At 41.5% G+C, this 15405-nt stretch overlaps 1 protein-coding gene across 7 annotated transcripts in view; it reads left to right on the top strand.

Annotated features, from left to right (window-relative positions):
- The window catches only part of ELAVL4 (ELAV like RNA binding protein 4), a 93655-nt gene that overhangs the window by 59460 nt on the left and 18790 nt on the right, over positions 1–15405 (top strand). For 5 of the 7 annotated variants that reach the window (XM_075286249.1, XM_075286248.1, XM_075286247.1 and 2 more), the window contains exon 3: positions 3942–4028. The exons of the other annotated variants lie outside the window; for them this stretch is intronic. In XM_075286249.1, coding sequence (XP_075142350.1) covers positions 3942–4028 — 87 coding nt within the window. The remainder of the gene's footprint in view (positions 1–3941; positions 4029–15405) is intronic. 7 annotated transcript variants of the gene reach the window in all.

Raw genomic sequence — 15405 nt, 5'->3', positions numbered from 1 at the left:
AATTTTAAAATCACAGAAGACCCCTTTAAGTCCACTATACATATAAAGATGTAGCAATTAGAGATGAGCGAGTACTGTTTGGATCAGCCGATCTGAACAGCACGCTCCATAGAAATGAATGGATGCACCTGGTACTTCCACTTGGACGTAGCCGGCATGCTTAACCCCCCGCGTGCCGGCTACGTTCATTCATTTCTATGCGAGCGTGCTGTTCGGATCGGCTGATCCGAACAGTACTCGCTCATCTCTAGTAGCAATGGTTGGTGAGATCTTCATCCATCTAGGCAATATTATTACCAAAGGTGACTGAGCCTTCTTTTTGTGTCTATAGCAATATCTTTATGGATTATAGGAAGGGGTCAATTAAAGGGATTTTCCATAAGTTATGTCTTGAGGACCTACAGTCCTATGAAAAAGTTTGGGCACCCCTATTAATCTTAATCATTTTTAGTTCTAAATATTTTGGTGTTTGCCTTGGCCATTTCAGTTTGATATATCTAATAACTGATGGACACAGTAATATTTCAGGATTGAAATGAGGTTTATTGTACTAACAGAAAATGTGCAATATGCATTAAACCAAAATTTGAAGGGTGCAAAAATATGGGCACCTCAACAGAAAAGTGACATTAATATTTAGTACATCCTCCTTTTGCAAAGATAACAGCCTCTAGTCGCTTCCTGTAGCTTTTAATCAGTTCCTGGATCCTGGATGAAGGTATTTTGGACCATTTCTTTCTACAAAACAATTCAAGTTCAGTTAAGTTTGATGGTCGCCGAACATGGACAGCCCGCTCTCAAATGATCTGAAAACAAAGATTGTTCAACATAGTTGTTCAGGGGAAGGATACAAAACGTTGTCTCAGAGATTTAACCTGTCAGTTTCCACTGTGAGGAACATAGTAAGGAAATGGAAGACCACAGGGACAGTTCTTGTTAAGCCCAGAAGTGGCAGGCCAAGAAAAATATCAGAAAGGCAGAGAAGAAGAATGGTGAGAACAGTCAAGGACAATCCACAGACACCTCCAAAGAGCTGCAGCATCATCTTGCTGCAGATGGTGTCACTGTGCATCGGTCAACTATACAGCGCACTTTGCACAAATAGAAGCTGTATGGGAGAGTGATGAGAAAGAAGCCGTTTCTGCACGTACGCCACAAATAGAGTTGCCTGAGGTATGAAAAAGCACATTTGGACAAGGCAGCTTCATTTTGGAAACAAAAATTGAGTTGTTTGGTTATAAAAAAAGGCGTTATGCATGGCGTCCAAAAAGAAACAGCATTCCAAGAAAAACACATGCTACCCACTGTAAAATTTGGTGGAGGTTCCATCATGCTTTGGGGCTGTGTGGCCAATGCCGGCATCGGGAATCTTGTTAAAGTTGAGGGTCGCATGGATTCCACTCAGTATCAGCAGATTCTTGAGAATAATGTTCAAGAATCAGTGACGAAGTTGAAGTTACGCCGGGGATGGATATTTCAGCAAGACAATGATCCAAAACACCGCTCCAAATCCTCAGGCATTCATGCAGAGGAACAATTACAATGTTCTGGAATGGCCATCCCAGTCCCCAGACCTGAATATCATTGAACATCTGTGGGATGATTTGAAGCGGGCTGTCCATGCTCGGCGACCATCTAAGTTAACTGAACTTGAATTGTTTGTCCAAAATACCTTTATCCAGGATCCAGGAACTGATTAAAAGCTACAGGAAGCGACTAGAGGCTGTTATCTTTGCAAAAGGAGGATCTACTAAATATTAATGTCACTTTTCTGTTGAGGTGCCCATACTTTTGCACCGGTCAAATTTTGGTTTAATGCATATTGCACATTTTCTGTTAGTACAATAAACCTCATTTCAATCCTGAAATATTACTGTGTCCATCAGTTATTAGATATATCAAACTGAAATGGCTGTTGCAAATACCAAAATATTTAGAACTAAAAATGATTAAGATTAATAGGGGTGCACAAACTTTTTCATAGGACTGTATGTGATCAGTGAAGGTCCAACACCTGGTCTGATCAGCTGGTTGAAGAATCTGAAGTGTTCAAGTGTGGTCACTGAATACCAAGCGTAGCACATAGTATAGGGGCTGTGCTCAACATTGCAACTCATCCTCATTCACTTCAATGGGACTGAGCTGTTGCTGTACCATGTGACCAATGAAGGTGACATCATCGACACAGGGAAGAGGCCGCAACCTTCGACGCAACTGATCAGTGGGGATCCCAGGTGTTAGACCTCCACCAATCAGATGCTGATGACCAACCAAAGGATAGATGAACAATATACGAGTCTTAATCATATTAGCGTTAGAGAATCCCTCCATGCTTCTAATCTCCCAGCCATTATTATTCCTCTGGTCACATTTATATTCAACTTTGCCTTGACGCCAATAAAAGTGGCCCTCTAGTCAGGAGCCCAAGAATGATATGTAAGTCAGCACCTATAGTGGATGTCTGTTTTCTGTTATTTTCCTCAGATCTTGCTCCTTGGTGTGTTTGTAGCACAGCTTTATTAGGGAGAGCTGTGATGTGTGACTACAATTTAGTTCCAGTGCCTACAGAGAGTCTGTGGTAGTCTGAGACACGCCCCCTGCTTCATCATTGGTTCAGGCTGCTGCACTCCCCTTCCTGCTGCAGCTCTGCCTCCTCTGATTGGCTGCTGTGTATAAACACAAGTCTGTCATATGCTTAGCAGTAAGTCAGAGCATGTAGAGATGATTTCCAATAAAGCAAAGAGTTGTGAAAACCACCAGTGAGGAAAAGAGGTAACTGGACACATATAATAGGGGGGGGGGGGGGTCAGTTTAAAGGGATCCTATCATTAAAACACAATTTTTTCTGCCTACCATGTAGGAAAAATTCTTCTCCTACCTTTAGATGTCTTCTCCGCGCCACCGTTCCGTAGAAATCCCGGTTATCGTAGGTATGCAAATGAGTTCTCAGTATTCAGCGCTCAAACAGCACTGGGGGCGTCCCCAATGTTGTGAGAGAACTCTCCAGCGCCGCCTCCATCTTCTTCAGGATGGGCTCTTCACGCTTCTTCTTCCAGCGCTTGGCTCAAACTTCTAGGCCTCGGGCAGAGCAAACTGCGCATGCCTACGGCCACAAGAAATATGGCCGCTTACACAGTAAGTAAGCGGCCATTGTCTTGTGGCACGCGCAGTCGTCTCTGCCCAAGGCCTAAAAGTTGGACCCCAAGAAGACGCGTGAAGAGGCTGTTCCCCAAGAAGATGGAGCGTTATCTCGCAGCATTGGGGACGCACCAAGTGCTGTTTGAGCGCTGGAGACCGCCCCCAGTGCTGCGAGAGAACACATTTGCATACTGAAGAAAACCCGGATTTCTACCGAATGGCGGCGCGGACAAGACAAGCCTTTCTTAAGGCTATTCCTACGTGGTAGGCAGAAAAAAATTCTGTTTTAATGATAGGATCCCTTTAAGAATTGTGAATTATTGATGTCATGTCATCGAAACAGCCTTCCACCCTCAAATAAGGAGAAGTGCTAAGCATCCTCATAAAGTCGGCCATGTTGGTGATCAGTAGAACCTTATGTTACTTTACCTTATTTTGTCACCTTTATGTTACTTTATATCATCTCTGTATTATTATACTGACTCCATATTGTTTTGGGTCAACTTTCTATCGACTTTACATTGGGTCAACCTTCCATTGACTCCATATTGACTTTCGTTAATTTGGGTCAACTTTCCATTGGCTCCATCCATAGCCTAATGTCTACGAATAATACATATTAACCTATTAAAGTAAGAATGTATGTGATGGTTATATTTTATAGTCTCCTGTATTTCTCCAGCAGGATTCTGCTCCCAGTTTTTTTCATATTGTGCATGCATGATATATATATATATATATACACTAAATATACCAAGCTGTAAATGTTATTGGGCCCTATTCACTAAGGATTTTTGCCATAGGCCCACATTTGGAGGAACACTTGAAGGATTTAGCTACTGGCACAAAATGGAAATCCCTTACTGAAGAGGGCCCTATCTTTGGGAAAGGTCAGTAGTGTTTGTTACTGCTTTTTAATACGATCTAGCTTGGTGATCGAGGGGTCTACAATGTATTCCACATTGAAGGCTCCTTGCACTCTGGGCCGTTGTGTGTATGTGATACTGAATACAGAATTTTCTAACACTCCTTGAGCTCATGGGTAACATTTGGCTATGGCGTGTCTATAAATTTGGTTTACCGGGTCATAGCACAGAGCTCAATCTTAAAGGATAACGCCACCCTAAAACTTGACCGCCTTTTGTCTAAAATTTGGGGCGATCCAAAAGTCTCTGGCTAGACTGCCACTCCCCCGACCCCCTCCATAGCCTTAACCATAATGACGTAATCTCTTCTACTGCATGTGATGACATCACTGGATCTCCACCAGACAGTGGAAATGCACTGGCGTCCAGTCTCATATATATGGACTTGTCTCCCTAGGGATTCGTATGACATAATCTGATTCCACTTTTTTCTTGCTCTTTCAGTTTGACGATCACAAGTAGAATCTTCTCTGTCCATTATAATATTGGGGACATAACGGACAAGGGAAGGAACACTCTCGTAGAGGCCAAGAGGATAGCCAGAGCGGGATCACTTGGGAGCTAATCTAGTCCTCGACCCCAATATGGTCCTGGTCCAAGGCATACTTGCCCACATTTGCTGGCCGTTGTTCAGGGGGACAGGACATCGGGGAGGGACACACCCCTTCTAGTGGGACCACGCCCATTTTGAGGATGTGTCGGCTCCATTTCTTAATAATGTGCCAGCCACATCCCTTTCTATGACCTGACATACTGTGCCCATGTCATGTAGAAAGTAGTAACTAATCCCAGGACATGTGCCAGCTCTTCTGGGAATCCGGCAGGTCCCCCCCTTATTTTGGGAGTTGGCGTGTCACATTGAAAGTCCGCAGGCTGCAGGTTATACAGCAGGAGGAGCTGAGCAGATTGATATATAGATTTATTGACAAATAAATATATATGGTACTTGCCACTTATTGCTGCTCATTCCGAGTTTAGTAGTCAAGTGGGCAGTCCTACTCCGTAAGTCGCTCCACCCACTGCACTCCTAAGCATAGGAAGGGCAACCCAGTGGCTCAGTGGTTAACACTGCAGCCTTGCAGCGCTTGAGTCCTGGGTTCAAATCCCTCCAGGAGCAACATCTGCAAGGAGCTTGTATGTTCTCCCCGTGTTTGCGTGCTTTTCCTCCCATTCTACAAAGACATACTTAAAATGAAAAAAGATAGAATGGGCCGCAATATGAACCAATAAAACAATATATCAATCTGCTCGGCTCCTCCTGCTCTATAAGATCTCCAGATCTGTCTGCACTTTAATGTGACATGTTCCTTTTCATCACCCTCTCGATTCTTGTAATGGGGAAGCATTTGCTATGTGCAGTTCTCCTTTAATTCATGAGCATGCACAGGCCAGGACAGAATAGATGATGAGATATTATCCTGTACAGATCTGCTTGATTGACTTAAGTATCTGCCTGGACTGATCTCTGCTCGGACCTCTTCCTGCATGTTCTCCATAACTACATTTGATGTGATGTGGAAGTTGCTGTTATTTCTAATGAGAATAATTAATCATTATTTTTCCTAAGCAGAGCATTTCTATTGTAAGCCGGTATCATACGCTATTAGCCTCTGTGTTAAAACATAATAAATCTATATTATATTCCGTTTATTAAAATGCAGTCCATCGACTTAGGCTGAGCTGATGATTGTAATGAGACATGAGGTCTTACGTGTCCCCTGCAGAAGCAATAATGTCAGACTCCTAGTGCATGCCGCAACCATTTCCCCCACTGTCTCACATAGTACATGTTTATACCTTTGTATAAATATTCATATACATACATATATACATGGGGGTGACCTGTTTAATATTGATGTATAGGCAGCATTGAGGATGATCTGTCCAGCACAATTCAGCAATGGAAATCTTCATAGTTACAATAGGAATAATAGCTTTAAGGCATTACTTTTATACATGTTAGGCTCTGTTCACACTAGAGACGTGGCTGCTGAGTTCAATTTTAGCATCTCTAGCCCATTGACTTACAATGGGGGTCTTCAGGGCTACACAGTTTTTGACAACAGGATTATTGCCAAAAATAGGTGGCACAGTGAATGGTGCTGGAAGCAGGCAGCTCTGTACACTGTGTAGTGGTCATGCTGTGCTTTTGCACCTCAGTGCCTATGGTTGCAGTAATTCCCTGGCACCATCACTACACAGTGTATAGAGTTGTCTATTTCTGGCTCCGTACACTATGCAGATTCAGCAACTGTGGTAGCTGATCAGTGCCAGGTTTCGGACCTCCACCAAACTGATATAGATGACCTACCCTAAGTGTGACCCATAAGATCTATTTTTTGACTACCCCTTTAAAGGGGTTTCCCAGACTTTAGGATATGTCATCAATTGAAGATCATGGAGGTCCAACGTCCAGGACCCCTGCTGATCAGCTATTTCAATAGGCTGTAGAACTCAGGTTAGTGACACTACTTACCAATAGAGATGAGCGAGTAGTATTCGATCGAGTAGGTATTCTATCGGATATTCAAAATACTCGTACTCGGTTGAATATCACACGGTAAACGTAAAAGGCATTTACCGCGTGGTATTCGACCGAGTACGAATATTTCGAATATCTTATCTAGAATATCTATATTCTATCAAATACCTACTCGATCGAATACTACTCGCTCATCTCTACTTACCAAGTACATCATTGTACACTGTATAGCTACTGGGCTTCATATTGCAGTTTAGCCCATTCACTTGAGTGGGACTGAGCTGCGGACAAGCCACGTGACCGATAAACGTGAACAATCCCAAAGCTTTAATATGGGTTGGGCATTAATAATAATAATAATAATAATAAATTTTATTTCTATAGCGCCAGCATATTCCGCAGCGCTGTACAATTTGTGCATTGGCTTACCGGCAAGTTACCTATAGGTGGGGCTAGTGAGACTGTGTTCTTCCTTCTGGAGGAGAGCTAATCTGTCCACTATAAAAGAGATATACTATAGGCATGTGTAATGTATGTAATGCAGTGCATCTATTTGTCACTGCTTGTGTCATTCAGCTCACATCAGTGATACAGCAAAGCAGTGGTTAAATCCTTCCCAGTGACCGTATAGTGAACAGTATAGGGCATGGCCTGAACCTTTGTTTTGCGCTGCGGACCCCAGGGATGAGACAACACATACCATTACTCACATGCATTAGGTTAATAATTGAAATGTGTACAAGTCACGTTTTCCAGCATCGATGAGCTGAATGCTGAGAGCCACCAGTCCGCCGCCGGTGACATTGGGCAAGGACTGTGTGTTATCAGCAGAATACATGGGAGCAGCAGAATGAATCCGAGTCTGCTGTCTCTGCGTTCGAGCGGGGTTATTTTTACCTTTTGATCCCTGTGGATTGCATTATTTTAACCTTAGAATTACACTGCTGACTCTTCTCTATGCACATCTGCTGCCGCCGCCTTCTGCACGGCATAAAGCTTGCATTATTCATGAGCCAGGCTTCCATTTGTGCAGCAGGAATCCAGTAATAGCCACTGTGCGATATACGTACTGAGCCTATAGAAATACATGGAGCCCGTACACCTTCTGTAGTCCTACTGTGATTTGTAATACAAAATGCATAGGGCTGTATTAGGATGGGATGAATTTATGCAGACAATAGAAGACGCAGGGGATAATAGTCTACTGCATTGATGGGGAAAAGAAATGGCTACGGCCCTACAAACCATCCCAAGAGATTATCCAGAGTAAACTCTTGGTCTTGGCACTTACAAATAGAAATACATTTGCTTTAGTCCATTAGTAGGGCCATAGACCTTATATACCCTATAGGTTCAGCTCTCCAGCTGCTGTGAAACTACAACTCCCAGCATGCTCCATTCACTTCCATGGGAGTTCCAAGAACAGCAGAGCAAGTATGCATGCTGGGAGTTGTAGTTTTGCAACAGCTGTAGCGCCGTAGGTTCCCTACCCCTGCTATAGATGGTGAGGGGCAAGTAACAATGGCTGAGTCTATAATAAGAGAATGACCAGTTTGGAATCATAGAAATTTCACGTATGATTGTGGCTGGAATGTTACATGTTCATCTGATGGTTGTGACGTCTATGTGATCTTCTGTCAAATCGGAAAGACATTTTAGACAGCTGTCTCACCCTATTTCCTATACACATGCACACTTGGCTTGGCTGACCTGGATGCATGTGTACTAAACTGGGAGATGGGAGAACAACCCTGACAAAAGGATCAGTTACTTGAAGTGCAAATGCCCAAACCTTATTTCCCCCGTAAGGAGTGGGCCGGCCAAACCCGTCAGGATTGAGGGGTTCGGTGGATACATTTCCAATCCCTATGGCCAGCTAAATTCCTAACCACAGCTATATCTCTAATCACACCCACCATATATATCCTCATCCTTACACTTACCTCTTAGTAAGTGGGATGGTGTTAAAAAGTGCAAATGTCAGCTGGGGGTTAGACTGGCGCTCCTTATATACCTATAGGCATTTGTGTATCACATGACAATGCAAAGTCATGGCAAAAACTGAATAAAACCCCCTTGTTAAGGACAATAGTTTGGCACCTACACCAAAACTTCATGTGACAATAGTGCAAGACATCACTAACTTACTTATATGAGTACCGGCTTATTCCCATGACCAGGCCATGTACATACACTTTTCACGGCCGATGTATATATGAGGATAATCCATTCTCATAGATCCCTCATAGTGATCCGTGAAACGGGCCAGAAAAATGACGCGGCCAATTATTTAATGAATTGAACACAAAGGCTAATAAAATAACGGTCATGTGAATAGATCCATTGATTAACAAGGGGCCTTGTGCAATTCATGAAAAAGCAGGTAGGAACCTTGTCATGTGATCAAGCTCGAACTGGGAATTGCTCATGTCACTGACACATAAACATGATCATACACATAGCAACCATTCAGAGATTGTATACAGGGCAGACAACAAGAGCAACATACACTACCATTGTATAGAGCTGGATGTGCCCAGATAGTTGGTCCCGAGATCATCAGCTTTTCAAAGAAACACGATTTTGCTTTATTCTGTTATGTTTACCCTAAAAATGAGGCAACCACCGGTTATGTTGTGCATTGCAGCCTGTGCTAGATGGATGGACAGACGGATAGATAGATAGATAGATAGATAGATAGATAGATAGATAGATAGATAGGAGATAGATAGATAGATAGATAGATAGATAGATAGATAGGAGATAGATAGATAGATAGATAGATAGATAGATAGGAGATAGATAGATAGATAGATAGATAGATAGATAGATAGATAGGAGATAGATAGATAGATAGATAGATAGATAGATAGGAGATAGATAGATAGATAGATAGATAGATAGGAGATAGATAGATAGTTAGATAGATAGATAGATAGATAGATAGATAGATAGATAGGAGACATATGAGTAGATATATAGATGATAGATAGATAGATAGATAGATAGATAGATAGATAGATTAGATAGGAGATAGATAGATAGATAGATAGATAGATAGATTATGAGTAGATAGATAGATAGGAGATAGATAGATAGATAGATAGATAGATAGATAGATAGATAGATGATAGATAGGAGATAGATAGATAGATAGATAGATAGATAGGAGATAGATAGATAGATAGATAGATAGATAGATAGATAGATAGATAGAAGATAGATAGATTAGATAGGAGATAGATAGATAGATAGATAGATAGATAGGAGATAGATAGATAGATAGATAGATAGATAGATAGAAGATAGATAGATAGGAGATAGATAGATAGATAGATAGATAGATAGATAGATAGGAGATAGATAGATAGATAGATAGATAGATAGATAGGAGATAGATAGATAGATAGATAGATAGATAGATAGATAGATAGGAGATAGATAGATAGATAGATAGATAGATAGATAGATAGGAGATAGATAGATAGATAGATAGATAGATAGATAGATAGGAGATAGATAGATAGATAGATAGATAGATAGATAGATAGATAGGAGATAGATAGATAATAGATAGATAGATAGATAGATAGATAGATAGGAGATAGATAGATAATAGATAGATAGATAGATAGATAGATAGATAGATAGGAGATAGATAGATAATAGATAGATAGATAGATAGATAGATAGATAGATAGATAGATAGATAGGAGATAGATAGATAATAGATAGATAGATAGATAGATAGATAGATAGATAGGAGATAGATAGATAATAGATAGATAGATAGATAGATAGATAGATAGATAGATAGATAGATCTCCTGTTGCATCTTTGTGAGTCAAGTGACATCTAAGAATCTCCGAGTGAGAAGACATCTTGCCGAGTCTAGTCACCCCTAACCATCTCCACTACTGTAGTTACTCCCATTCACTCTTGCATTAGACAGCTTCCATCTACGGATACAGTTGCGGACCTCGACATCTAAGCTCAGCTCCATATTTGGAAGTGTCCTTGTGAAGGTTATTTGTTGTCGGGAGCCCATTTCTGACCAGGACAATCCATCTTGTAGTTTGGTGATGGGATGCCATAGAAGGTTGGTGGGAGAGATCACACACGTAACTCCCATCTTTTGGTGGTATTTTAATAACACAGTCACCTTCAAATAACAATAGTGTATTGGCTTTCTATCCTGTAACATTGACTACAGGCTCAGTTTTATCTTCATGAATACCTATTTTGCCTTTCATGTTTTCTTTTTGTTGCCCTTGGATACAAAGCTTCAATATTCAATAGACTGAGCGCAAGCTGAAATGAGTTTTGAAATAATTTGGCTCGATAATGTTAATGCATGATTGAGATGCGAAGAAGGAAGCTGGAGATGTAGAACGTTGGAATTAGCAAATACCGGAATGTTTATGTCATCTGCAAGTCTGAAATCTGCAAAAATAGGGGCATTTATGTTATGGCACACGTGTATGTATGTATTATTCATCTGGAAAGTCACATGGCTGTATACAGAGTATGATAGCATTTTATTATGCCCATGTTTAATGTTGAGGGGGTTGAAAAATATAGTGTATTATGTCCGTACTGAGCGGAGAAGAATTGTATTATGGCGTTACTCATGAGTGGGATCTATAGTAGTAGAATTGCATTATGATTATGTTCATGGGAGTGGGCATGTTGGAAGACGGAGTCTGTGTTGTAGAGTATGGTCATGTTTATGGTTAGGTCATCTTGGGAGCAGGACTCTATATAGGGTAAAGCAGAAATGTATTATAGTCATGCTCATGGGAGGGGTCTTGTTTGGGAAATGCAGTCTATATAGGATGTAGTAGAAGAGCCTTATAGTCATACTCAGGGGTGGGGTTTTGTTCTGAGGCGGAGTCTGCATAGGGTGTAGTAGAACAGGATAATTGTCATGCTCATGGGTGGGGTCATACTAAGAAGTGGAGTCTATATAGGGGGATAATAGATTTGTGTTATAGCCATGCTCATGGGTGAGATCATGTTGGGAGGTGGAGTCTATATTGGGTATAGTTTGGTCATGGGAACAAGTCTATAAAGGCTATAGTAGAATTATATAATAGTCATACTCATGGGTGGGGTTTTGTTGTGAGGCGGAGTCTGCATAGGATGTAGTAGAGCAGCATAATTGTCATGCTCATGGGTGGGGTCATACTAAGAAGTAGAGTCTATATAGGTGGATAATAGATTTGTGTTATAGCCATGCTCATGGGTGGGGTTTTGTTGTGAGGTGGAGTTTGCATAGGATGTAATAAAACAGCGTAATGCTCATGGGTGGGGTCATACTGGGAAGTAGAGTCCATATAGGGTATAATAGGTTTGTGTTATAGCTATGCGCATGGGTGAGATCATGTTGGGAGGTGGAGTCTATATTGGGTATAGTTTGGTCATATGGAGGAGTCTATAAAGGCTATAGTAGAATTATTTTATAGTCATAATCATGGGTGGGGTTTTGTTGGGAGGTGGAGTCTGCATAGGATGTAGTAAAACAGCATAATCCTCATGGGTGGGGTCATACTGGGAAGTAGAGTCCATATAGGGTATAATAAATTTGTGTTATAGCCATGCTCATGGGTGAGATCATGTTGGGAGGTGGAGTCTATATTGGGTATAGTTTGGTCATATGGAGGAGTCTATAAAGGCTATAGTAGAATTGCGTTATGGTCATGCTGGAAGATGAAGTATTTAAAGGGTACTGTATACATTTATTATGGACATGACCAGTGGTCAGGTCATGTTGGGAAGTGCAGTGTTCTATGCATAAAGTATGACAGAACTTTATTATGGTAATGTATATTATTAAGGGGCTTATACTGGATATTTTTTGTTCACGCCTGTGCGGAGTGTGGTAGAAATGTATTGGGGGTCATATTAGGAGGTGAAATCTATATTATTAGCTAAATCATATGATAGATGAGCCTATATAAAGGGGTTTTTTTTCAGAATTGTGTTATAATCATGTTCATGGGTGGGGTAATTTTATGAGATGGAGTCTGTATGTATGTATTCATGTATGATGTAGTAGAATTGGATTAAATCATGTTTATGGCCGGGGCCATGTTGGGAGATAGAGTCTAGGTTGCATGTATGGTCATGGTTATGGCCGGGGCCATGTTGGGAGATAGAGTCTAGGTTGCATGTATGGTCATGGTTATGGCCGGGGCCATGTTGGGAGATAGAGTCTAGGTTGCATCTATGGTCATGGTTATGGCTGGGGTCATGTTTGGAGATAGAGTTTAGGTTGCATGTATGGTCATGGTTATGGCTGGGGTCATGTTGGGAGATAGAGTCTAGGTTGCATGTATGGTCATGGTTATGGCCGGGGCCATGTTGGGAGATATAATAGCCTATGTGCACAGTATAAGACGATTGTATAATGGCCATATCCAGTTGTCGTGCCATGTTGGCAGGTGTAGTGTTTTACGTGTATACAGTGATAAAGTAACATTTAATTATGTCATCTCCCGCGGTCAGGTCAAGTTAAGAAGTGTAGTGTTATATGAATATAATAGTGATATTTTCTCATATTTTGCACATTTTCACCCTGTAGAACTAAAGTATCATTTCCAAACTAAGCAAGCGGAAATAGCTGTAGTCCTTTTTAGAAACCATGCTTCACTGCCGAGACCCAATTTCCTATTTCTTAGACCAGGAAGAGATGATGGTTATTTCTGAACACGAAACAGAATGTACTGAGCTGTGATTGTGACTTGTACAAAGGCAAAAAGCAAAAACTCTTCTAGTCTTCAAAAGCACTAAGATTAGTACAATTTATTCATCTTCAACATCTGCAATATCAAAGTTCTTTCAAAGCAATAAAACAAAAATATTCATATAAGGGCACTTGCCTGGGGCATAACTGGGGGGAGGCTATCAAGGCATGAGCCTAGGGTTATCACCAATAAGCCACACTGTCTTAGCTGGGGTTTTTAGATACAGCTCTGGCCCTTGATGCTTCATAATAGTATATAGCATAGTATATTGCCCCAATGACTTGGTCAAACACTGACATAGACATTGACTGAAGCAATATTCCAAAAGAGCTTAAAGGGATTGTTGCAAGATAGGGTTTGGCTATTTTAGATGGAAAGTGGCGACATAGGCTCTTTGCACTCGTCATGATTGGGGATATAGTGCCCCTTGTTTTTGGCAATGGCTGGTCATTATAGAGGAATGACACCCCAACCACCCCAAATAACTTACTTGCATGATTTGTTTGAGTCACACGATCTAAAACTAAAAGTTGGTTTCATAAGGAAGAAATTCTATTTGGTTGCTTTATCTGGTTCTAGGAAAGTTAGGTGACAACCACTAGGACCACCATTACCATGTATAATTCTAGCTATTCAGACGCACGATAACCTATAGTACTATATTTTATGACTATTAATGTTCGGTGAACATTTTTGTAATCTGCTTTATTAACCTATGTACTTCCTTTTAGTATAGGCTCGAAAGTCATCCCTAGCGGGGACATAACTAAGTATTGCCAGGGCCAGTCTGTCTCTTACACACTGTGTAGTGCCAATATGTAGAGAGGTAGCAATTGCCAAAGTGGGGGGGTCACTTCAAATATCAGCATCCCCAGTTTTGTACCATCTAGAATAGTTTTCATGTCCTACCAAGATTACAGTTCTAGCTATAAAAAATGGAGAAATCACTAGCCAAAGAGACAGCTGAAAATTTCAGTTCTGTAAGTAGAAGTAGCATATGCTGCATATAAAAATCACATATTTAACCAGTGATATCTCAATTTACTTTCGATAAAACTGTTATCTTGGTAGCCTATGGCATTGCCATGTTGGGAGATAGAGTCTAGGTTGCATGTATGTCATGGTTATGGCCGGGGCCATGTTGGGAGATAGAGTCTAGGTTGCATGTATGGTCATGGTTATGGCCGGGACCATGTTGGGAGATAGAGTCTAGGTTGCATGTATGGTCATGTTTATGGCCGGGACCATGTTGGGAGATAGAGTCTAGGTTGCATGTATGGTCATGGTTATGGCTGGAGTCATGTTGGGAGATAGAGTCTAGGTTGCATGTATGGTTATGGCCGGGGCCATGTTGGGAGATAGAGTCTAGGTTGCATGTATGGTCATGTTTATGGCTGGAGTCATGTTGGGAGATAGAGTCTAGGTTGCATGTATGGTCATGGTTATGGCCGGGACCATGTTGGGAGATAGAGTCTAGGTTGCATGTATGGTCATGGTTATGGCTGGGACCATGTTGGGAGATAGAGTCTAGGTTGCATGTATGGTCATGTTTATGGCCGGGACCATGTTGGGAGATAGAGTCTAGGTTGCATGTATGGTCATGGTTATGGCTGGAGTCATGTTGGGAGATAGAGTCTAGGTTGCATGTATGGTTATGGCTGGGGCCATGTTGGGAGATAGAGTCTAGGTTGCATGTATGGTCATGTTTATGGCTGGAGTCATGTTGGGAGATAGAGTCTAGGTTGCATGTATGGTCATGGTTGTGGCCAGGACCATGTTGGGAGATAGAGTCTAGGTTGCATGTATGGTCATAGTTATGGCTGGAGTCATGTTGGGAGATAGAGTCTAGGTTGCATGTATGGTCATGGTTATGGCCGGGACCATGTTGGGAGATAGAGTCTAGGTTGCATGTATGGTCATGGTTATGGCCGGGACCATGTTGGGAGATAGAGTCTAGGTTGCATGTATGGTCATGGTTATGGCTGGGACCATGTTGGGAGATAGAGTCTAGGTTGCATGTATGGTCATGGTTATGGCCGGGGCCATGTTGGGAGATAGAGTCTAGGTTGCATGTATGGTCATGGTTATGGCCGGGGCCATGTTGGGAGATAGA

Source organism: Leptodactylus fuscus, chromosome 9 (assembly GCF_031893055.1).
Source record: "Leptodactylus fuscus isolate aLepFus1 chromosome 9, aLepFus1.hap2, whole genome shotgun sequence".
Classification (NCBI taxonomy): domain Eukaryota; kingdom Metazoa; phylum Chordata; class Amphibia; order Anura; family Leptodactylidae; genus Leptodactylus; species Leptodactylus fuscus.
Note: the sequence above shows the minus strand (reverse complement) of the source record. Positions and strands in the feature narration are given on the sequence as shown.